This window comes from Anarhichas minor, unplaced genomic scaffold, assembly GCF_050575085.1.
Source record: "Anarhichas minor isolate MPS153535 unplaced genomic scaffold, ASM5057508v1 ptg000062l, whole genome shotgun sequence".
Classification (NCBI taxonomy): domain Eukaryota; kingdom Metazoa; phylum Chordata; class Actinopteri; order Perciformes; family Anarhichadidae; genus Anarhichas; species Anarhichas minor.
Window position 1 is genome coordinate 6,707,143 of NW_027466508.1, and position 24,869 is coordinate 6,732,011.

Sequence of the window (24,869 nt, forward strand, 5' to 3'; positions counted from 1 at the left end):
TTTATGAACCAACATGTCTTCATTTATTATTAAAACACAGCAGCTGAAGTGTGTTTCAGCCGCTGCCATCATCAGCTCGTCTGCAACACACCGGATCAAGTTTCATATCTTTGAGCAATGAATCCTTTCTTCTGCCAACCGTTTAATGCTGTTGGCCAGTATTGTATACAGTATTGTATTTTCGTGTACATAATACATTATAGCCTCGTCTTTTCAGGTAAGTGCTCCGTGTCACACAAAACAAAAATGAATCTAGTGTTCTTAACTTGCCACTTCATTTGTCATGGCACCACAGAGGAAGAAACAACAGATGACCTATAAATTGCACTGGAAACACATTCACACACTTCCGACACAAAGAGAAGAACAGGGATAGGAGGACAGTGCATCAAACCTGTAATACAAACAGTGACGTAGACTTTAAACATGTGGGCTGCAAATAATTAACACTGCTGCACTTCAGGACACAACTCTTCTCTTTGTCTGGTAATAAAATGCAAAAAATGACAAAACTCAGTGTGCTGTAGCCCTTCTTGGGGTAAAGTCAAGTAAAATAAAAAAAGAAATCGGATTTCATTACATTCAAAATAACGGAAGTCAGCCGAGTTTAGGCAATGTGGGGAAAATGAGTATTCGTGACAGTGGAGTAGTGTAGCGTGGTCGTCTCTCAGGCGTCCCGTGCTGTGTGACAGTCTCACAAAAGGCCTTTAAATGGCCAGTTGGGAGAAATGTAATCATTTACACGCTGTACTACAGCACTACTGCTTGACTTTTCTTCTTCATGAGCGTTGGAGCGCAATACCTCATTCGCCCAGTGGAGCCGGTTGGTTGGATTTGGATGTATTACAACGTCTCAGGGCTATTTTGAAAACTGCAATGTTTACGCGAGAAGAGGCGTAATCCCAGCCGTGTCTTTTCGGTGAACATTTGGCAGCAACGTAAGCCGTAGCTCAGAACCGTGAAGAAAACAGAGCGGGGGTAATGGAAGAGGACAGCTTCATCGGTATGTGTGTGTGTGTGTGTTTTTTTCTCAGCTGTCCCAGTCTGCACTGTGCGTCTCGTCGTCTCCTCTGTCGTCCTCGTCAGAATCCGCCGCCACCTTCTTCATCCTCATCATGGCGGCTTTGATGCTGCGCTCCAGATCGTTGTTTCCGCTGCTCGGGACTTCTCCAAGCGCAGGAACCATCTACAGCACGACGAGAGTCGATTCAATACCACTTTTCATTCGGGTTCAACATTTATTCACGCGGATATTTTTGACTCATCTTGAAAGCACAGGTGTAACTAATAATAACATTAACGATGGCTCTGTACCATGTAGGCGTGACAGTGAGCCAGCATGCACAATACAAGGACCCTGGAACAGAAGCAGCTAAATGGATTACAGCCATCGTAAATGTTAATACTTAACACCTGTGTCTTCTGCTGTCTGTAAGGGTCAACTGTCACACTAATGCGTTCATGCCATCATTTACATCAACTTGTCAGTGCTCTCGGATCGACAAACTGCAATGGCGACACAGCTTCTAAATTGGCATTTCAGGACTGAAACTTACTCATCGGCTGACACATGCACAGATACAATATATCTGCAGTAAGCCGATATCGCTGGTCAGGCCAATTTGTCAGTCTAGCTGTAGGCTTCGGCCTCTCACCTTCTTCAGGGTGACTCCGTGTCGGATGGCAGACATCAGAGTGCTCCTCGTGTCCCCAGCAGGGGGCGCTGTCCTGGGAGCGGGGGCCTTTCGAAGCTGACTCTGTCCACGTTGCAATGAGGCCAACACTTCATCCATTGTTCCTACAGTAATAACACAGTAGAGGAAGACGCGTTTACAACGATGGAAGAAGCTGCACTAGAGAGAAAGAATGCATTGTCTGTAATTTTGCAGTTTCACTGCTGATGGAGCATCTTAACATTTTCACCACACAAGGCAAGACTGCACAGAGTTTCCACCTCTTTTTTTAAACAACAGCTTCCCCTTGAATGTCCTCCATTTCACAAAAAGCTCAGAAAATATCAAGTCAGGGATTGGACGTTGCAGTCTCCCCGGAGCTGAGAGTCATCATCAGCAGGGGCACAACTGAGGTAAAATGCCTCCTCCGGCCTCATGGGGGAAGATGGGAATTCAGGACAGAACACCATGTACAGTCACACACACACACTCACACACATCTCTCTCACACACACACACACACACACACACACACACACACACACACACACACACACACACACACACACACACACACACACACACACACACACACACACACACACACACACACACACACACACACACACACACACACACTTTCCTCTGGAACAAACAAACAACCTTCCCTGCAGTCTGACAGATTTGCACATTCCTTCTAAATCCACCAGGAGGATTTGTTAAAAATAAAACATTCTTGTGTGTATTTACTAAAATCCCTGTTTTTAGCGTGTAGTGCACGTATTTCACCTATATTTTGTTTGAGCATGTTCTTGGCTGAAAAAGGAGGGTCCTCTTTTTCGCTGAGAGGCATCGGTGTGTCTTTGGAGGAAGGCAACGCTTGGACAGGTGGGGCAGGCATGCCAGGGGGCAGTGGTGGGGGAAGTGGAGGGGGTGGTGGGGGAGGGGGAGGAGGAGGTGCTGTAGGGCAGGTTGTTGTTGGGGGTGGCGGTGCAGAGTAGATTTGGACAGGGATGTCTTTAGGCTGCTGTTTCTTGGCTGTTTTATTGCGTCTGGGTGCAGAGCGGACGGAGGGGGGGCCTTCGGGGGGGCCGAGGCTGATGATGGACAGCGGCTGGGAGGGACACGGCACTTCTGAAGGAGACATCCAGGACTGAGGAGTCTTCAGGATGAACTGGCCCGGTCGCCTCTTAAAAAACACGGTAGAAGAGGCAGAAAATGGTTTTAGAAAAACGGACATCAATCTTGTCCAACGTTCTGAGATAGAGACGACAAAGACACTAGACGACACTCACACACTCTCTAGTGTTCTTTGTCTCACAGTGTATTGAGTTTAACCACAAGTGACAGAGGGACTTTGCACAAAACACACACACACACACACACACAATGCTGACACAAAGAGAAAATAAAATCCTCCCAATCTGCTCGAGTTGGAAAATCTAAAATTGACATTTTGCTAGAAATGTTGAGCGTTTGACATCAGCATTGACCAAATACATCTCTGCCCCAAATAGCTTGTACACCAAACCCCAACAGCCCTGTTCCTATACAAAATGTACTCCCTTATCTCTTACTCTCCTCTCGGGCAAAGCCCTCGTCCTCCATGCGCCATTTAAAGCTCTGGTGTAAGACAGCTCGCTACTAACAACCACAGCAGTTAGTCTTCATTTTGGACATTTTCGCCTTCTTAGGAGAGTTTGACGGTGAAGAGATGGGCAGGAAACAGGGGAGAGAAAGAGGGATGTGACAGGCAACAAATGTCCTCATTGAAAAAGTGACATTACGGTTATGTGGCGTGTGCGCTGTAACCTCTCGCCTACCAAGCCAAGTAGTTAATGACTGGATTTTAAGTATTGAATTAAGTGGGAGCCTCTGGGGCTTTATTAACAGAAGAAGAAGCTGCAGAGAGAGCCTGACCTCTCTGAAGGATCGTAATCTGCTCAGAGTCTTCTCTCGCTCCTGGTCCACCCACTGTTTCCTCCTCTGATCGTCCTCCTTCCTCTTCTCTCGTTTCTGCAGAGGGAGACAGCGAAGGGTATTAAAGAGTCAAAGAATCGGACCCGGTTTCATTTGCGGCTTCTGCCGGATGTCGGGGAGCATCTCTGTGGCGACCTACCAGGTGGACCTGATGGTGCTGGTTGAAGAGCATGAAGCTCTGCTTGGCGGGAAGCTGCTTCTGCTCGTTGGCCTCCACGCACTGATCCTAAAGACGGACACGGATATCAATACTTGTACATACAAAATACCATAGTACTTTAGCAAGCATGTCCTTCAAAGTTCAGAAACTTGCAGTGAAACTGATAACGAGGAAAAAGAACGCCTCGGTTACTCTGAAGAGCGTTTTGTTTTTTTAATGTTCCTCTTTTTTTACCTCATTTTTAGAGCCTCTAACCACTTTGATCTGAGCAATAAAATGTTTTCCTATAATCAGACAAATGAAGATGCAGCCAGCAGGAGGAGAAAAAAATGCCAACTGCACTTCAATTAGTCTGTCAGCTAAAAATAAAACAGTACAGTAGAAAAAAAACATTTTAAACTCAGCAATTTGAGGTAAGAAGGGAATAGAGTGAGGAAAATGCCAAAATCGTATACCCTTGGAACTAAAAATCATTTGCGATGGGGCAGAGAACGTCGGCGGTATAGTCGCCCACACCTTTTTGTTGCGGAGATAAGCTCGTCGGACACAGATGTTGCCTCTCTTGGTCTCCAAGGTCTGCAGGCGTCTTTTGAGCTGACTGACAGCCGGAGGGTCGGTTTGCTGAACACCCGTGTGTGTGACCAAGCTCTGCAGCTCCTCGGGATCCTCGCACACATCGTAGTACACCACCTCCTCCTTCAGCTCTACAACACAAGTGCAGCCCAATCACTCAAAACTCCCCCGTTACCCGTTCACAAAGCTGCCCTGTCAATTCAAACAAGTGGAAGTCTTACATCATCACTCTCCATTCTGTATTCAACAGGGAGGACATGATGCTGCGGGTATCATTTTGGTAATCAACTATGCAAACGTGTACTAGGAATGTAAACTACTATGCATAGACAGACAAGCAAGCCTTGTTGTGCAGGCAACACTGTACATGCATTTTAAAGAACTGATTATTGTTTTGGTGGTCAGCAGGAGACCTAGTTTCCCTTATCAGATTCCAGGGCCACTTAGCCGGGTTCTCAGAGGTTTTTGCGTGACAAAGATGCATTTTAGAGCAAGTACTGATGCAGCAGTATGGTAAGTATTAAGGGAGAAATTTCATTATTGACCAGCTGCATCTAAATTGGAAATGTTGGAGTCATCTGACGAGAGCAGCTCTTTTTTGTGAATATGTTTAGGTGCATAGAAGAAACCAGGTGATCTGCATAGTAGCCTGTGTCAGTTGTATGAGTGAAAAAGGAAGGGGATTTCTCATAAAATAATAAAGGCCATTAGGAAAATCCTTGCCCACTGTATTTTATTTACAGCATAAACTCTTTTGAAAGGCTTCATAAACTCAGCAGCCTCCTTTGATTTGAAACATCTCTTTTTCTCTGTCCTCCCGCTTTCTTTACCGAGCAGCAACTGGTAGAGGACTCCTTCCTGCTTTTTGGTTGGGAAAATAAACCTGGAACCAGCCAAAGCAACAGACGCAGAGACACACAGCATGTACATACACACCACTGGGAAGCAAACATCACTGGTCCCAGGGGGAGCAATTAGGGAAATATCTACATGCACAAACTATTTCCCCAAAGTAAACCCTGTGCACAAGACACCGAGTGACCAGAAAAACAGAAACGCCTGTATATCAGAACGTAATGCAATACATCGGTTGTGTGACGAACATGTGAAACATGGTGTAACATGTGATTTTTAACTCTTAACTGACACTGTGTCAGGAAGGTGCAGTGTAGCGTTATAGCGGATGGTGATATATGAGACACATTACAATGTAACGCAGTCCAATAAAACACGACCACAAACACACAGCCTAAAAATGGGCCATTTTACTGAGTCCACACAAAAACGCACGCAACCATTTCTAAAGGGTCAGTTCATCAAAATAAAACAGAAAAGGGAGAACACATTGCCCCTCCTTTTACAGGTTTTCAAACTGTGAGATGCTCCTTATAACTCCAGAACCTGCCTGAGAATAATCCAGTATTGCTCCACTGTACATCCATGGGTACAGTGAAAACTGGAACTGTTGTAGCTAAGGTGACCTGACCCTTTAGGTAAGCTAATATTGATTGCAGGGCTTTTATACTGCAAAAGTCAAGTGTTAATATGTTTGCAGTCATTCACTTCATTACTGCATTCATTTAAACACAGTGTTCAGGCAAAGATGGCAATTTGTGTTAGGATTCCAACAACAGTTTCCCAGTGTGAGGCGACCGTGAGCCTTTTCTCTCTAGTCTGTGACAGTATTTACTTATAGCTTCTGGTATTATGCTGTCTTCAAAAGGAAGTGTTAATAAATACAGAGTGATTCATATATCTTCAAATCAATGTTGCTTAAGTGTTTTAGTGTAAGGACACCAATTCAGTGTGATTACAGTGATTCAATTTTTTCTCTTGAAATGAAGCAGCACACAGATCTGCGCTTGTTGTCATGCGTCATCTACCTTTAATCTGCCGTCGCACCGTTTCTATCTGAGCCACCAGCAGCTGCTCCTCATTCTTCAGGATCTCAAACTTGGCGTCGTACAGCTCAAGTTGGGTTTCATAGAATTTCAGCTCCAGCTGGTCCACAGTGTCCTGCTGCTGGTCGTCCTCAGACACAGACCTGGAATCAGATCTGTGGCTCTTGACTCTGCCAGACAGGCTGCCCAACTGCACCACAACAGAAACAGTTCAAAGGATCATATATCCGTCTTTGCATATAAGGGCATACCTGTGCATACTTATGGCTGACCTTCTTCTAGACTAGAGAATACCATACGTTTTGATTGAATTAGCTGCCATTCCTATTTATTTTTTTCCCCCAGGTCGCGCGTGTGTCCGTGAGAGTGCGCGTGCACCTCTGTGTCTGTCCACGGCTAAACTCATTCTGCTGCAGCAAACATATAATTTCATGTCTCTATGCCGCGTACACGCAACACACCATAAACCAACCTTCTCAATGCCAAGGGGGGAATTGTAACAAACTCATATCTCATACTCATGGACTTCGCCTTTTTACAATCCCGATAACGATAGAAGCCAAGTTTTAAACTTATTTTAAGGAAACAAAGGTTGACTATCCTGAAAACAATTTTAACTAGCAAAACATTCACTGAAATGTAGAATTTTAAGACTTCCTATTTCTAAAGGATTTAAGAATGCAAAATCCTCAGACATGTCATTCATTTTTTTATCAGTAAACTTCGTCTGGAAAGACCCGAGCGCACGCGCAGTGCCAACTTGCGGGTCCTTCGCTCTCGAACATTATTTTCAGGTGCGCTCACCTCGCGCCGGCGTCAGTACGGCAAGCGTAACGGAACTACCGGTGCTCACGCGGCTGCTTACCTCTCGGCTGCAGCACTGCGGCTCTCTTTTACTGTTTTGAGTGTTTGGCTAACAGCTAACGGAACTACAAGTATACACATTGCTGTAACGTCACCTCAGGCAGCCTGGTGAGTTTAAGTTTGTTTTTAAGATTTTAAGACGTGTCTTCTACCACACAGTCTTAGTGGTCTAACACGACGACTTCTAGCCGATGGCCTTCATTCATCGCCCCTTGTTGTTTGAATTAAGTGTGTTGTACAAAGCCTTACGGCCCATTAGTGTCTGGCCATGTATGGGTTGTATTCATTCAGTAATTGACACGACATAGCAGGGTAAACACAGGTGTAATTCATAAAATGAATTATGGCACCATTCTATTTACCATAATTACAATGTTATTAATTACACCTGTGTTTACCCTGCAAGTGGTCGATCTGCACTCTACTGATTGCTCCTTTCTAGTTTCAGTATGCAATTAACTTGCAGGAACTTGATACACTAACCTCTCAGAGATGGTGAGGCAGTTGCAAGCAGTTAAAAAAAAAAGACTGTTCTTGTTGTGTTCAAAAGCTCCTTGAATGATCTGCGCTTAAAGTCAGCTGTCGAACTGAAACATGTCTAGTGGAACAGCATCCTTTCATGACGTCTGCAATTCTTATTTCTTGCCTTCCGAGTTTGATTTCTTGACACTTGCAATTGCTTGTGAGACTGCTTGGAAGTGTCCTTAAACGTGATAACAAAGAGTTTTCAAAATAATCTCTTTGCTTTCAATTACCAGGTGAAGAACAAAGGATCTGTGCTGGATAACCCATCTCAAGCCAGGTTTGATCTCTGCAAGTTTGTTTTCACGCTCTGATGAAATGTGCTGAAACCAACAGCTACCCGCCAGGTAGGAAAGTAATGTTAAGTATGCCTGATATGTAGTTAATGAGCTGACTCATTCAAAGCATATATATGTCCTTAAACTCTTTGAATTATGTCAAATATAAATACACACACACACAGTCAGGATATATATATATATATATATATATATATATATATATATATATAAATAAAAGGCAGACACCTTTACATATTTATATATATGTATTTGTATATATGTATATATATATAAATATAAATAAAAGGCAGACACCTTTACATATTTATATATATGTATTTGTATATATGTAAAGGTGTCTGCCAGCATACTGGTGCACTCTTTCAGAGATTTTGCGTAGGTGTAGCTTACTGATCTCATTTTCAGTGCTCACACACAGCCGCCTCTGTTAGGGCTCATTTTGATTTCACAGTGGTAGATGCCACAGACGCATGCTGATTTTTTTAAGAGTTTAATCAGGTGAATAATGCAGCCACATGAAGGTGAAGGTGTTCTCTGTATTTTTCCAAAATGCTCAAATGTGCAGCACGACAAGCACTCTGCTGCTGTTTACCCAAAATACACGCTCCCCACCCCTGTACTCGGAGGTATGCATCTACAGTAGCTGGCACGTTCAGAGTATGTATACTGACACAGACGCACTCCCTTATTCATCCATGCAGGTTTTGGGGATTCTCTGTTTTTACAGAGGCTTTAAAAATAGATCAAAGGACTAAAGCAGCCATATATTTACATCAGACTGGAATACCAAGGGAAAGATTCACTGTGTCACATCTCTACACACTCACAACCACTACAAAAGCAGCGTTGGCCTTGGCACTAGAGATGAAGAGCTACTAAACTAAAGCCTTAAAACCAGAGAGTCCGATACACCATTATAGAATCTGCTGACTAAATACAGAACCACCAGAAAGGCTGTGGTTTGTGTTCATAAAAACAAAAACGTAAGACACACACCCTTTGTCTGATGCCGTCTTTCTTGCGGTTGAGGCACATCTCTGCAGCTCTCATATGCTGCAGCGTTTCTTTGGCCAAAAGGAAGCGCAGTGTCTCCAGTCTGGGAGCTGCAGACGCCCAGGCAGCAGCTCCAAAACGGCACTTATCCTCCTCCATCTGCTTTAACATACCTGAACAGGCACACAAGGGCATCACACAAAGCACATATATGTATGTAGAAATACACATGTATTAACCCGGACAAAATACCCACGGGTACTTTTACAAAGTTGGACTTAATCAACTTGAGTTGGTCAAAGAATGTCAGAGTTCATAAAACGCTGTTAAGTGAGTTTTGTAATTTACGTTCCCGAACCGATTCCCTTGTCTCTATTCCCCAACATATCTTTTTAGGCATAGATGTGTTACTTTAAGTAAATGCTGGGTTTACAGGCACTTAGACACAGCAACAATTGCCAGCCATATAGATTGTAGAACGAGTGTGTCCATCTAAAAGGTTTATTTATTGTAAACATCTCCCCTCCGATCAAGGTGGGAATCCACATAACGCCCACATAAAGAAATGGCTGCCAAACCTATCGTTTTTTATTCTCTTCGTTTTCCTCCCTCCAACAAGAATATAAAATGCTTAATTTGAGCACGACGTCCCAATCACAATTATCTGGTATATTATTATATAAGTGCTCATTTCTTTTAGATTAATGAGTGTATTTTGTGGACTTTTAATGATTTGAATATATATATGAAATATATCATAAATATGATTTTGTTTGTCTGCAGTTGTGACTCTACTGCACTTCATTTCCTGAGTGCTGAGGAATGACAGCAATAGAAATCATTCATTAATTCATCCACACACAAACAAGAGACATAAACACAGCAACGTGTACCAGCCAGAGCCTTTGAAGTCTGTGCAAAGTAGGTGACAGTGATGTCCTGAATTGAGGCGACTGCGTCTTCTGCTTTCGTTCTCCACTCCTCCGCCTCCTTCTCCAGAGCTGCAATTCTCTTAGGACCCAAGTCCTCAAACTCCAGAGACTTCTACAGAGACCCACGGCAAGAAAAACAGTGGACAACTTTAGGCTCTGGGATGGAATGCAGACACTTAACCCACATATACAGCGGGTAAAATAAGTATTGAACACGTCATCATTTCTCTCAGTAAATATATTTCTAAAGGTGCTATTGATATGAAATTTCTACCAGATGTCGGTAACAACCAAAGTAATCCACACATACAAAGAAAACAAAACAAGTTCAGAAATAATTAAGTTATGTGTAATAAAATGACAGGGAAAAAGTATTGAACACGCTTACTGAAATGTATTTAATACTTTGTACAAAAGCCTTTGTTGGTAATGACAGCTTCAAGATGCCTCCTGCATGGAGAAACTAGTCGCATGCATTGCTCATGTGTGATTTTGGCCCATTCTTCCACACAAACAGTCTTTAAATCTTGAGGGTTTCCGTGAGCCTCTTCTATGAACTCTGATCTTTAGTTCTTTCCATAGATGTTCTTTTGGATTCAAGTCCGGTGATTGGCTGGGCCATTCTAGCAGCTTTATTTTCTTTCTCTGAAACCAGTTGAGAGTTTTCTTGGCTGTGTGTTTGGGATCATTGTCTCGCTGAAATGTCCACCCTCGTTTCATCGTCGTCATCCCGGTAGATGGCAGCAGATTTTTAGCAAGAATGTCTCGATACATTTTTCCATTCATCCTTCCTTCAACTATATGAAGTTTGCCAGTGCCGTATGCTGAAAAACAGCCCCACACCATGATGCTCCCACCTCCAAACTTCACTGTTGGTATGGTGTTTTTGGGGTGATGTGCAGTGCCTTTTGACCTCCAAACATGGTGTGTATTATGGCATCCAAAGAGTTCAATTTTCGTCTCATCTGACCAGACTATATTGTCCCAGTATTTCACAGGCTTCTCTAAATGTTGTGCTGCAAACTTTCAACGAGCTTCAACATGCTTTTTCTTCAGCAGTGGAGTCTTGCGTGCGTACAGGCCACGGCGGTTGAGTGCATTACTTATTGTTTTCTTTGAAACAATTGTACCTGCTAATTCCAGGTCTTTCTGAAGCGCTCCACAAGTGGTCCTTGGCTCTTGGACGACTCTTCTGATAATTCTTTTCTCTCCTCTGTCAGAAACCTTGCGAGGAGCACCTGGTCGTGGCCGGTTTATGGTGAAATGATGTTCTTTCCACTTCCGGATTATGGCCCCAACACTGCTCACTGGAACATTCAGAAGTTTAGAAATCCTTCTGTAACCAATGCCATCAGTATGTTTTGCAACAATAAGGTTATGAAGGTCTTGAGAGAGCTCTATGCTTTTACACATCATGAGATGTTTCTTGTGCGACACCTTGGTAATAAGGCCATCAGTTGGGACTGAACCAGCTGATATTAATTTGCACTGACAAGGGGCAGGAGTGCTTTCTAATTACTGATAGATTTCAGCTGGTGTCTTGGCTTTCCATGCCTTTTTGCACCTCCCTTTCTTCATGTGTTCAATCCCTTTTCCCTGTGTCATTCCATTTTATTACACATAACTTAGTTTCTGAACTTATTTGTTTGGATTTCTTTGTATGTGTGGATTACTTGGGTTGTTACCAACATCTGGTGAACATTCCATGTCAATAGCACCTTTAGAAATATATTTACTGAGAACAATGGTGACGTGTTCAATACTTATTTTACCCGCTGTATTATACATTCAGCTTTTAGTCAAAGTTTAAGTGAGAAAATCAAATTTGACCTCACATTTTGCTTGAATGAGACATAAAAATATCGAATCGTGCCAATCACTTCACCATCATGTGTGTACAGGTATGAGAGGAAACAGGCCAATCCTTCCATTAGTGCTGTATGAGTATTGTGTTGTCACTAACAAAGCAGACTATTAGTGGTTGCACAGTGATACTTAGTCGAAGAGAGACTGTTGCATATAATACAAGAACTAGCGGCACATTTAAATTCCTGATGAGAATAGATTCAATATTTAGATGCCAAGACAAGCTGCATAATATGTATATAATCATTCCCCATATCCTGAAAAAGCCACAGCTGCTAAATACATGTCTGTAATTACCAGGATCTCCATCTTGTAGAGGCAGGCCAGCTCTCTCATGTCCCTGAAAGGCTGCAGCAGGTACTGGAAGAAGGTGGTGGCCACGGTGGCCAGGTCCTGGTAGGCCTCGTCCTCTTCCTCGTAGATGCTGAGCAGCGCGACCATTCGGTCTGCTCTGCCATGACTCTGCAGAAGCTGAAAACATGGAAGACATACACACCATTACCTGGGTTTATTCTGAGCCCACAGCCGAGTCTTAGGGATAATATTAGTCCTTTCAGAATAAGACGTTTAGAACCGGGTGGGCTCAGGGTTGACCAGAGAGGTCAGTGGTTCATTACCACTGGATTACTGGAGTCATCTCTCTGACACTCACCACTGAAGTCTCCTCTAACGTGTTATTAACAAACAAGTGATGACACCTTTAAACCACAGACCTAGGTCAGCTTGATCAATAACTGAAATGCTGTCAGGTAGAGGGGAGAGTGAGGTTATGTATTTAAAATGTAACAATGAGGTTTAGCTGTAAGATTTAATACAAATTAAATATAATGCCACAAACTATGGTGTCAAATCTGCTCTCTGACGCAGTGTCAACAAAAGCATCACACGATCTAAAAGTGTATTTATTGCATCACTATTGCATCTGATTGCATTCGGTTGTAGTGATGTACTGATGCTGTTTACACTGTACTCTCCTCCAGTGTCTCGTATCACTTGGCTTTAAACGTGGAGTGGATGGCTGTCATCATACTGTAAGGCATCTGACCATGATATTTACTTGTGTAACAAGCAAATGGGGTTGTCAAGGTACATTCCTTTGTAGGGCAAAAATGACTGAAAAACAAACAATGCTGCCGCTGTTGCAACATCCACAGCTTTGGTTGAACACAGCAAGCCAGCAGAAGGTTTGCTGTGTCATAGTTGACTTGTAACACCACTGTGTGGTGCTATTCCTGCTACAGAGGTTTCCCAAGCTGAACTAAATCCTCCATCCTTATTATTTCATTCAAGTAAAACTGAAAGTACTCGTCTGGCTTGTGCAGGTGTATGTCTGAGTGCATAAAAGATAGGATTCTTAGTCATATGGTTTTGGCTGTGATGCACAGAGGCCAGAGACGAAGAGGGTAACATGGAAAAAGCATAAATCTATTGATATTCAATCATCAAAACGAAACATGATCTTTGGTTCTGTGGAACCTTCAGTGCTAGAGTACAGTACGTGTCGATAATACACAGATAAAACTACTGCAGTCTAATACAGCAGCTACCTTCTCAAAGGGTATAATGGTACATTTGTTGTCCATCCTCATGGACACAAATGAAGTCAACAAAATGTGAATATTGTATTGTGTCACACTAAGAAGCGTCTAATATTTAGTCTGTCCTCGCTGATATTTTGACAAAATATTAGAAACACCTCCAAGTATCAAAGTATTTATTGCAGGGTTGTTGTATTAGACTGCAAGGCGTCCCTAATAAACTGGAGTGTGTATACAGTGTGCATGGCCCCATCATGGCCCCATGTGACCCCCCTCTCACCTGTCGCACGAGGCCCTTCGCCCTCGACATCTCCTCCTGCATGGTCTTCCTCTTGAACTCCTGTAGGTTCTCAAAGTACTCATCGACATCTCGCTCATCCTGCGCGAACAACGTCTCGAGCACAATTTTCCGTCCGCAGATGTCGATGGCTGTGCTGAAGTATTTCTCGAGTTTCCGACAGGGCGAGTCAAAGTCCCTCTCCTCATCGTCTTCCGGACCGGACCTCCGATTCAGGAAGAGCAAGTCCCAAATGTTGCCGTCTTCGAACTCTGACAGATCCGGGAAGCACGTTACCAAGATGTCTGCCACGCATTTAAACTGCTGGTGGATGTGTCTCAAGTCGCACACGGAAAAGAGTCCAGCCCAGCTCATCTGAGGGTCGCCAGGAGCCACTTCGGCTTTGCGTTTCTGCCGCTGTAGCGTCCTGTTGTGGCAGGTGACAGCGAACTTACACTCGATGACATTCCACTGGACGATGAAGCCCAGCTTAAACGTCTCGGCTTCTTCAAATATGTTAGTTTTAACGGCCACCCAGCCCTCCAGACTGTCCATCCGCTCGATTTCTACGTTGTTCATCTTGAAAAGAAGTCTTTCACTTTGGCCTCCGAGAAGCTGCTGGCTCTGTTTACAACGTCCGCCATTTGCGTGACGTAAGCCGCCTTCAGGGACCTCGGGCATATCCAGAAGTATGGAGAAACTGGTCATGAACGGTTTTACAAATGGATTAATCTAGTGTTGTTGTCACGTTTATTGATAAATGTCGCATATTAGTTAAGAAACATAAGTACAGCACCACTCCTAGTGTTGGTTACGGTACGTGTATCGCCTCATCTTGCTTTTCGTGTTCAGCGGGTCAGTGTTCCTTCATTTCTAACGTCAAAGCAACAGTTATGGAAAAAGTGCTAGCTTTGAATTTTGATTACTGAGGTACCTAAAGAGCACGCGGGGGCTCCATCCGGATATTTCTGATCCACAAAAGCCTTTAAATGACCTAGTTGGGAGTTTACGAGGAGCCCTGAAGGCACCATAATGTCCCCTGTATTGTGTTCAACTTCGACCTTTAAATCACATGTTGGGGGAATTCCACCTCCTTATCGCACTAAATGAAAGCTGAAACCGGTTTCAATATTTACAGTGTAAACAAAACTGATGCCTATAATTAGTTTAAATTGTAGGCCTACGTTTTTGTTTTTTGTTTTTAAATAAATAAATAACTAACTTCCAACATTGATGTTTGGCATGCCTGTGACATTTGAGCAATCCGAGTCGGTCTATTTCTGTCACAGCTTCTGGGTGAGAGTTGGTTACAGCTGCTTGCTGAGCTGGTTTGTCGGGACACCACTGTTGTCCTGAAATGGCTGTTTAGAACAGACTGGGTTGCTGAAGTATCGAGGTAAATATGCTCTCTGCTGCTCGTTCATTATTGATCATTTAAGAACAAACTGATTGTTCTGCACATGCAAGTTGCTTGGTTCAAGTTTGAAGAGTGTAGTTTTGAGATTTCATATTGTGTTCATTAGAATAGTGGTCTCAATGTAGATCTATAGACGAGTATAGGTAAGAACAGGAAGGGTTGGAGTAAAATGATTTTATTATCAGTAACTTGAATCATAAATGGATTGTAAACCTCCCACAGTCCCTCTCCTCATGGACCTGTATGAGATCAGAGGAGGCAGACTGGATGTGATAGCAGAGGAAGCTGAGCACCAGGAGTTAAGCAGAGAGTCGACCACCATGGCAGACGGAGGAGCGAGGGCGACCCGAGGAGTTTCCACCTTCCAGAGGTTTTCTGTTGGCACCAACGAGTCCCTTATCTTTGAACCCTGGGAGGACAGCCTTCCGTCTCCCACTGGGGCACAAGATGGACATGATGATGTGTTTAAAGAGGGAGAAACTGAGGTGGGGACACTAACTTGGCTTTGGCCCATGATGTATGAACGAAACATTTTCTGTTCAACCACAAAGGTTTCTTGGGTTTAAATAACTTTTTCTAGAGGGGCTTGGTGCATAAATACAGAACCAGCACCCCTAGAAAAAATGTGACATTAAAACACTCCAATTCTTAGCAACTCTACATCCTAAAATGTCCCTAAAAATGGCAATGAAATTCCCCTTAAGGACTGTGGACTTGTATCATTTCAGATTTCCTTGTAGCTAACTCTCAGAAGATGAAGCTGTCCACATGAAAGCTATTTCTTTTACCAAACCACAGACGTGAGCAGAAAGTCCTGACAGCAGAGGCTGAAAAATGGTTCATATTACTGGTTTGAATTGAAAGTGTGACTTTCAACTGTTTTCAGAGTGAGATCGTAACGACCAGGAATCATCTGCAAGGGAAGGTCGCTGAGATGGAGAACTTTGCAAGTCATCTGGAGGAGATCTTTCTCACTGTGGAGGTAAAAGTCATTGTCAAAAGACTTTGGGTTTAGTAAAACTGTTTGTTGTAATGTGTACTTGTTTTATTAAATTTAAAGACAGAAATTCAGTTCCAGATTTCAGTTTTGTAAATCCATATGTGTCTCCTGAATGGCCTGAACATTTCATTCATTGCCTCCCTTGATCTTCCATCTTCTCCTCATTTTTCTTTTCCTTCCACATTTTGTTTAATACATAACACATGTGCAAACCTCTTGCTATGATCATCTAAATGTATGCGCAGGAGAATTTTGGCCGTCAGGAGCAGCACTTGGAGCAGCACTACAACGACGTGCTACAGACGTTGTCTCAGCAATACGACGACAGGGCGGCTGGACTGGAGGAGGAGAAGAAAGGCAAGATGGAGGCCCTGTACAAGCAGCTGCTGGCTTGTGGTCAGGCGATGGATGCCTCCAAGGAGCTGATTGAGACGGCCCAGGAGGTCTACCGCAGCCAAGACAAGAGGCCTTTCCTCAAGGTGTCCTAGCTTGTGTTCGTGTGTGCAGCCGTATACGTGATGATAAATGGTTTCAGACGGGGATTTAGCCGTCATAGTCCAAAAACAAAAAACACGACTAATGGGATCTGGGATCTGGGATATGAAATGTTGAAGAGTATTTCTTCATTTATATTTACTTAAATTTTCTTTGACGTTTTTAGGCAGTTAGTCCCACCATCAAAAGGTAATTATGACGCTGCTCAGTGAGTATGTCACATGGTGTGACCCGGCACTGGCCGTGACTGCAGTGTGATTTCAAATGACTAACCGTTAGTGGCGCAGGGCCAAGACTGTGTTTCCGTGTGTTTTTTGCCTTAAGTTTCAGACTAATATTATTTAAGTAGACACATTTTCAGCGTGAAAGTAAATTCTTGGCCTTGGAAAAAGTAGTTTGACATAAAAGTCAGTGCTCAAGGTCCTCGTACTAGCTTTTTGCACAGCATTGAGATTTTTTTTGTCAAACTACTAACTATATTTTGAGTGATCCAAATGACACAAGCAGCTTTACCCTAGATAATACATCTTATTAGTCAAAGCTTGTTTTTTTCTTGTACTAAACCAGAATCGAGGAGTTTGCCATAGAGCAGGTTGACCTCACGCTGTCTACAAGTCTCGAGTTTGACACCCCACTTGCTGACCTGTCAGATGTCAAAACCATGATGGACTCCATCAACGTTGTCCCAGGTCTGATTTACACACTGATCCCCCAGTTCACCTGTTACCCATCGAGCAATGACTGCGTCTGTACAGCACACAGAGTCAAGGTTCATTGTCTTGTCAATATCTTCAGAGTTGTCTTTGACACATTGGGCTCTGGACAACTGAGACAGTCTATAGTTAAAACAGAGAAGTCTGTGGTGTGGTGGTTGCCCAGGGATGTGTTTTTATACACAAGGTAACCGCCAGTGTGTCAATAATCAAGTGATGTTACCACACATACAGTGTTTTAAAGACTGTTCAATAAGGAGAGAACATGTGTAAGTCTGTATAATATGTATTGAGAGAGAGTGTGGTGACTAGACCCCATTGATTTGAAGCATCTTCACTAAGCAGAGGCCCACATGAGGATAAGAGATGGGAGTCTAGATGCTGGTGTGGTGTAAAGCCAGCAGGTGGATGATGGGGATCTCCCTGAACATCCTGGAGGTGATTGTGGTGATGGGGAGGTGGTGGGTTGCACAATAGTAGGTCTGAAACACACAATTACAGGCTTAAAATGACAAGCGGTCTAAAGGCTGGTTTGACCTGAGGAGTCGCGAGCAGAAAGATTATTGATCAGATCTGGTGAAATCTGAATTGTGTATGTAGGAACTGACCCAAAGGTGTCGGTGTTTAAACTATCCTAATGTACCGTTATCTCACTTACTTGATCACAGAACTGAGTTAATAATGTTTCTCTAATATAAAAACAGCTCCGTCTGCCCCGGTCATCAACCCGCAGATGCCCAACTCTGCCACCCAGACGTCCCTGCGTGTGTGCTGGAGCTTGTTCTCCGACGACACGGTGGAGTACTATGAGCTGTACTACAGACCAGTGCTGGAGGACACGCCAGCAGACAGCACCTGTGCACCACATGGTATAACACAGTCACATTGCATGGTAACACCATCTACTGTCGAAATGGTATCTGCTGATGTGGGAATCTGTGATTCCTCTGAAGGATACTGGGGACGTGGTTTTGATCAGAGCAGTCAGAATTTAAATCTCTGCTGTTATTTTTTTGCTTTTTTTCAGTGAGCAAGGTAAAAGTGAAGGAGACCCACTGCGCAGTGACAGATCTGCTGCCGAATGCTCAGTATGAACTCTGGGTGACTGCGACCAACACCACAGGCATCAGCCCAGCGAGCGAGAAGACCTTATACATGACAGGTAATACATGTTGCTCTCCTACAAATACATGAGGAGTTATTAAACTTGTCTCAGGATGTCACCCTCACGCCAGGTTTGTTTTCTTATTTTGTAATCACTCCAGCCTCTCATGATTGATGTTCGAGAGAATACTATCTAAATGGTTGATTTCTCTCTCTCTCTCTCTCTCTCTCTCTCTCTCTCTCTCTTCATAGTGCCGTCGCCTCCAGTGATCAAGCAGAGGGAGTGCACTAGCTGTCCAGAGGCTGCTCTGATCCGCTGGGAGTCGGGGAACACCAACCCTGTGGACTCTTACACTGTGGAGCTCAGTGAGATGGGCACTGATGGCGCAGAGAGCGGCATTGCTGAGTAAGAACTGTGTTATTAACATACACATGCAGTCGACAGATTCTACATAGAAACCAGCTCAAGTTTCACTTGTGCTTTTATTGAAATATGCCATGTTTATTTATAAGAGTTTGAACACAAAGGTAAACTAAAAATAGCTCTACTGGATTTTAAAATGCATCTTCACTGGCCTGTCCTTTTAATAAGGCTTTTGCTTCATCCATAAACAGGCCTGTGTTAGTGCTTGCCTGGGGTTTTTGAGGTCCCATGGCTATAGAGCTGCTGAATCAAGACACACTGTCCTAGAAAATCTATTCTTAGCTTCAGCTCCTGCAGCACTGTTGTTGTCACATTTGGGGTCATTTTCATTTTTCATGTCGTCACTTCAGAGAACAGTCAAACCCATTCGTTTGAATAGCCTGTGTTTTTCTGCACAGAGGAGGCTAAACATTATTAACTGAAATGAGTCTGTGGTCCAACTATGACACAGTTCTTAGTGAAACACCCCATTTATCCTCCGAGTATTTCAAAAGTTGTGAGACAAGATGTTATTTCAAGGCTTTACACTCTGGGAATTTAAGACAATCCAAAAGGTTGACATCATTGTCCATTTAGTATATTTTAAAAGGAAATGATATCAGCCTTCTGTCTCATTGGTTAATCCTTCAGGTCGGTAGTAGCCGTGCCCACCTGTCAGTGTCTGATCCAGCTGCAGACAGGCCGCCGTTACCTCATCTCTGTGAGAGCAGTCAACATCGGCGGGCCCGGCGACAGGAGTGACGTTATTACTGTGTCCACAACAGGTGAGACGCACTGTGGATCAGCCTCTTCATGGTACTTTTGTATGAGCAACAAAATGTACTTAAAGCATTGAAATAAAAGTACTTCATAGTGTCAGGCAACCCCTTTGTGGGTCCTGATTCCCAGGTTGGGAACCACTGAAGTAACTTGTAAGTGATTGAGGTGGTCATTTTCATATAACTTTTTTCAACATATTCTGACTTTTTCCGACCTAATATACAATTTTTAATGACTTTTTCTACATAATACACTTTAACTAATTTATGATTTTGTTTGACATAGTTTTTTGCCCTTTTTCATTATACTAAACTTTTATTTTTTTATTCCCTGATCAGGTTTTTTTTATAGGTAACTTAATATAGCTGTTCAAAAATTGCAGTGGAGTAGAAGTTCAAAGTAGCATCGAATAGAAATACTCAAATACAAAGTGCATCAAAATTGTATTTAAGTACAGTACTTTATTAAATGCACTCAGTCACTGCTTTTTCACCTCGAATGTGCAGGCACATTCTTCTACCTCCTGGAGGACACCGCCCATCCTTGCCTGTCCATCTCTGAAGATGGCTTCACCGTGTTTTATGGAGACGAGGAGCTGCCAATTAGCGCCATGGCCTTAGATGATAACAACACTTTTACCAGGTAAAGCATACAATGGCTGCTTGTGTGACGGGAGATAATAGGAACCTTTTTAAGGTTAGAATACAGATATGTAAAATAAGAATGTGTGGGTTCAGGTGTGTAGCTGTCCTGGGGGATATGATCCCAGTGAGAGGCCGGCATTACTGGGAAGTTGAGGTGGACGATGGGACGGAATTTAGGATTGGAGTTGCATCCGAGGACACAGAGAGGAACTCGTACCTCGGAGCCAACAACACCTCCTGGTGTATGAGACACATTCTCACTCCATCCAGGTAACAGTGGATAGAAATAACTTTAATGTTCTGTAAAACACAACGGATTTTCATGTGCTCTATGTCTGTGATTGGTTATGACAGTACTTTTGAGGGCAGCACCACTGCTCCCAAATAAGTCTATAAGATTTCGGGTTTTTAGAAGTCTGAATTGACCCCAAACATAAGCAACGTTACACCACAGGTTAAGACACTGTAAAGAAAAGTAATACATATGTTTGTGCATAGCTTATTACTTAAACATGAAATATTTGCTTTATGGTTGTTCCCATATTTTGTCATCTTCATCAATGTCAGTTTGTGGCAGAAGGATGGGTTACCACTTTCCTACATACATTACTAGATCTACTACATTTCATGCTTTCAGTAGGGTCAGAAGAGAAACCTACTCGGTTAAAACATTGATTTTGTAATTATATTAATTTTAAACCAACAGCAGTGGGGTCATTTGAATCCCAAACAATGAATTGTAAACAAAGTTTCACCAAAACACAAAGGTTTGTATAATGATGGTTTTCTGCTCAGTCACTTGATATGTTGTACAAACTGGGAAGAATGCTGAAAGCACTTTACTGACCAAGTAGAAGCAGATTTGATACAGTAAGTATTCTGGTCCGGAGGGAATACTATTGGAAACTAGGCCAAGACTTTATTTTTAGCCTCCAGAAATATTCCTTTCCAAAGCAAATAAAGTATCCATCTATGCAACGCTAAGCCGACTGAAGGTAGAAAAGCCCACAGTTCAAAATCTCTTACTTCATAAGTGTTGCTATGGCAACTTTTTTTGGGGAACAAAGCAGGACAGTTGAATTGTCACATTTAGCAAATCATTCAGTGCGGCATGCCACACACCAGCCCTGAATGTGGTTCCTTTTGTGGGCATCTTCTTGGTGATTCTGCCTACACACGACCACATTTCTCATTTCCTTTAATCCGCAGCCACTTGAAATCCTGTTGGCTCATGATTCAGCCTCTGCTTTACAATGATCCCGACAGGATGAGAGAAGGAGCTTTATATTTAGGACTACTCTGCTTTACACAATCATAATGTTGCCCTTCTTTCCGTTCAGGCATAAATATGAGTTTCTGCACAACGGCTGGAGTCCTGACCTGAGGATTACAGTGAACCCAGTGCGGGTAGGAGTGGCTCTGGACTACGAGAGGGGGACTCTGTCCTTTTTTAATGTGGATCTGGAACAACACCTGCACACCTTCCAATGTCACTTCCAAAATTATGTCCACCCCTGCTTTGGCCTGGATAACCCCGGAGCTCTCACTGTACACAACCGCATCGAGGCTCCCGAGTATTCATTCATCTAACGCCAGCAACCAGATCCACATTTGACCTGGAATAAAACCTACGGCCGGAAGGAAGTGAATTAACTGGTTTTATTACTTAGCAAATTCTTCGGTAGTAGCCCCAATTAAGAAAACTAACTCTCTGAACACCCAAACTCCCTCAACAGTACGTGTGGAATCCAAAGACCAGGGACTTTCAGGTGTTTTTATTATAGTATTCCATGGGAACAGGCAGACACCATTTTCCAAGATAAGAAAAACATTTCACTGAATTTTACAATATGTATTTATAATATCAGTAACTGCAGCAGACCAAGTGTTTGAATTCAGACAGGATAGAAGGGAATTGTATTTGTATTAACAAAAGACGCTTTTGAAAATGAAAAAAAAGTTTTAATAAAAATCCCTTTGGAGACATTATTCAATTGTATTCACATCTTAAAAAGGAAGAACCCACCCTGAATACCGCCACACTGTTAAAAGTGAATAGTTAAATATATTTTGTTAACGGAAGATGTTTCTGCATTTAAGACATTAATAAGTGCATGTTATAGAGTCAGAACCTGAAAATAAAAAAGGGCTTCTACCAAGTCCGTAATAACACACGGGAGAAAAACAGTAAAAAAAGATTTGTTCCTCAAAATGTCCCAATTAGCAGGAAGCCACAAGTTGTGCGGCATCTTAAGTCATGTGGCTACACACTCATGCACAATGCCTAGTTGGCAGGCCCTCTATATAAATGGGCATAGATTTAAATTTTCCCATGGGGAGAAAAATAAACAGAATAGAAAGCAAAAGCTACACCAGAATAAGTAAATAATAAAAACCTTTCTCCCCTAAGAGTCCAGGAAAGCACCAAACATCAGAAACTGGTGATAATTCAAAGACTAGTCCAGTGTTTTTTTGCATCTTCTGCCCGTTTACAATGATGCTGTAATGTTCGTATTGATTGTCAACCTGACAGTGTATGAAGCGAGGTCACCCGTCTTTAGTCCTAAACATTGTCAGTACATCAAGTGAAACCAGACATTTGTGAAAAGGTGTCCCAAAATACCCTTCGGTGATGCTTGGAAAATAGACAGCAATAAGATATTTGTTCTCTGAACTAAATGGGGTTAAAACACGGCAAAACACTGGTTTAGTCCTTAAACAGTGTTTGAAAATATGAGGGTGGATTTTTCCTTTTATGGGGTTTGAGTCGTGTTGCTTTACTGAAAGTAGGCTTTGGGTCTGTGGGTATCCTGGACAGTGGGGATGGATGGGGCAGGGGCTATGAGTGATCAGTCTTACTGCTGCGTGTCCTCTCCTCCTCTTCATCGGAGGAATCTCCTCCGTAGGGCACAAGCCCGGATGCATCTTCGTCCACTTTAGTCTTCTTCTCGCTCACCTCCTCCTGAACAGCTGTAAGGAGCACAATGAGAAAAAAAAAAAATGGAGAAGAGAAGGTGGGAGAGGGGGAGAGAAAGCGAGAGGAGACAAAAAGGAAACCCATTGAGGAGCCCCATGTTAGCGGTGGTTTTCGAGTTCGTTTGATCCACAGCCGGGGGGGAGGGAAGATATCAAATGAAACGGCAGCAGAGCACACATCCATAACAGGCAGGTCCATGGACACATGTTGAGAGAGAGAACACAAGGGAAAGACAAAAAACATATACAAGAAGAGCATGTTAGTGGGTTCTATCAGTGGAGAGTCACACAGGTCTCCGCTCCTCCTCCATTGGGGGGGGGGGGGGGGGGGGGGGGATGCCATTTCATGCAACAGACATGTCTGAGCACTCAGGCTCTCTGAATATTGGAAGATAAAGAAATGCATACCCATTGACGCGGCGATGCCAGGCACACCAACCGGATCTTCTGTCACCGCGTGTCTTGGCCTTTTGCGGGCAACGGGGGCAGGAGCCACAAAGAAAGGCGGCGGAGGAGGCATCAGAATCCTGGAGAGAGAGAAACATCAGCATCTACACCACACCATGTTCATGAAGAATAATATACAAGGGAAATAAGATCTATTCAGACCTTTGTACTACTTTCTCCTCGCAAACACTGGAGGCAGGAAGTGCAGACTCTTGATGAGCAGGACCCTCTGGAGATCTGCTGGGAGGCTGAAACAGAAAAGTACACATTTAAGGCGATTCAAAACTTTATAAGGAAATGGTTTGACCCGCAGGAAACAATTGTTTCCCCCGATGTTCAAACCTTTCCAAATGCTGACGGCTTTATTTAAAAAATAAACTTTTTCATTCTCTAAAAAAGTTAGAAGTCACATAAAAGAGCAGAGGCATCTTTCTAAACTTCCCCAATTTAATTAAAACCTTTACAGATGCATCTCAAGACAGAGAAGAATATGAATTTGACAGAGCCTAAGTGTTGATGGTAGGAATTTCCAAATGGGCAGCATTGTAAACATTTTCAGACCAACACAGTGTTGCAGCTTAAATCCTCGTCTGTGGTAAAAAAGTGTATAAAGGCCATTTGTGTTAGGGATGGTAGTTTGATGTTCAAACTCAATTAGTCAAAAAAATAAAATAAGCAAGAGAGCTAAAGAGACAGCGTGCATGTAGGATAAACAAACTGACTTGATACTTTTCATGGAATACAAGTGTGTAATTCTACATTTTTCACAATTTTGCAGTGATAATTGACACTTCTCCTCTGAATGGTGAAGACCGGACAGTTAAACCGCCAGCAGTAGCTCAAACTGGTCAGTCATTAAAAAGAAAGAAAAGGCTCTTTCAGTGATGTGAACACGTGTCACGGCGTACCTGTTCTTCCTTAGCCCCCTCCTGGAAATGACGCCTGGGACTTCCCGAGTCAGGGGGGGTGTTTATCGCTCCTTCAGGCTCCACCGTCTCACTGCTGCCAGGGTCCTTAAGTAGAGCAAAACAAACACACACACACACCAATGCAGCAGCAGGAAGCAGCAAGCTAAAACTCCTCAAAGTGTCCCGACAACATAATATGACATAGATGAAGTTTGTGGTGAGCAGATTTAAAACGCTTGATGAAATTAGTAGCTGGTCAATGTATTAGCTGGTGGGCCAACTAAAGCAAATTACCAATACATCATTTAAAATATTTGACCAGCTTTATATAATTGCAGGATAACCACCGCTTCATCTTCTATAAGGGGCGGGAAGTACCAAAAAGCTCAAACTGGTAGAAT

General features: G+C 43.1%; 3 protein-coding genes across 5 annotated transcripts in view; 1 reads left to right on the forward strand and 2 right to left on the reverse strand.

Annotated features, from left to right (window-relative positions):
* On the reverse strand, window positions 1-14,237 carry whamm (WASP homolog associated with actin, golgi membranes and microtubules). The gene is made up of 11 exons (XM_076078004.1): window positions 13,585-14,237; window positions 12,064-12,237; window positions 9,862-10,012; window positions 8,972-9,141; window positions 6,270-6,477; window positions 4,330-4,517; window positions 3,793-3,879; window positions 3,594-3,689; window positions 2,463-2,862; window positions 1,656-1,798; window positions 1-1,186 (listed from the first exon to the last, which is right to left on the reverse strand). The coding sequence occupies exons 1-11, from the start codon at window positions 14,158-14,160 to the stop codon at window positions 1,031-1,033; spliced, it is 2,349 nt and encodes a 782-aa protein (XP_075934119.1). The 5' UTR covers window positions 14,161-14,237; the 3' UTR covers window positions 1-1,030.
* On the forward strand, window positions 13,595-22,126 carry fsd2 (fibronectin type III and SPRY domain containing 2). 3 transcript variants are annotated; one of them, XM_076078005.1, is made up of 13 exons: window positions 13,595-14,977; window positions 15,221-15,483; window positions 15,885-15,980; window positions 16,244-16,477; window positions 16,660-16,682; window positions 17,061-17,182; window positions 17,911-18,075; window positions 18,234-18,368; window positions 18,563-18,716; window positions 19,365-19,498; window positions 20,000-20,135; window positions 20,231-20,407; window positions 21,478-22,126. In XM_076078005.1, the coding sequence occupies exons 2-13, from the start codon at window positions 15,232-15,234 to the stop codon at window positions 21,725-21,727; spliced, it is 1,878 nt and encodes a 625-aa protein (XP_075934120.1). In that variant the 5' UTR covers window positions 13,595-14,977; window positions 15,221-15,231; the 3' UTR covers window positions 21,728-22,126. The 3 variants fall into 3 exon arrangements, with proteins under 3 accessions (XP_075934120.1, XP_075934121.1, XP_075934122.1); XM_076078006.1 differs by having other exon boundaries at window positions 13,595-14,270; XM_076078007.1 differs by lacking the exon at window positions 13,595-14,977 and having other exon boundaries at window positions 15,217-15,483.
* Window positions 21,898-24,869, reverse strand: part of LOC142933787 (KH homology domain-containing protein 4-like) — an 8,031-nt gene continuing 5,059 nt past the window's right edge. Inside the window, exons 11-14 of the mRNA XM_076078008.1 lie at window positions 24,469-24,573; window positions 23,723-23,808; window positions 23,522-23,640; window positions 21,898-23,107 (exon numbers count right to left, since the gene is read on the reverse strand). Of these exons, the coding sequence (XP_075934123.1) occupies window positions 22,977-23,107; window positions 23,522-23,640; window positions 23,723-23,808; window positions 24,469-24,573 (441 nt within the window). The 3' untranslated portion in view covers window positions 21,898-22,976. The remainder of the gene's footprint in view (window positions 23,108-23,521; window positions 23,641-23,722; window positions 23,809-24,468; window positions 24,574-24,869) is intronic.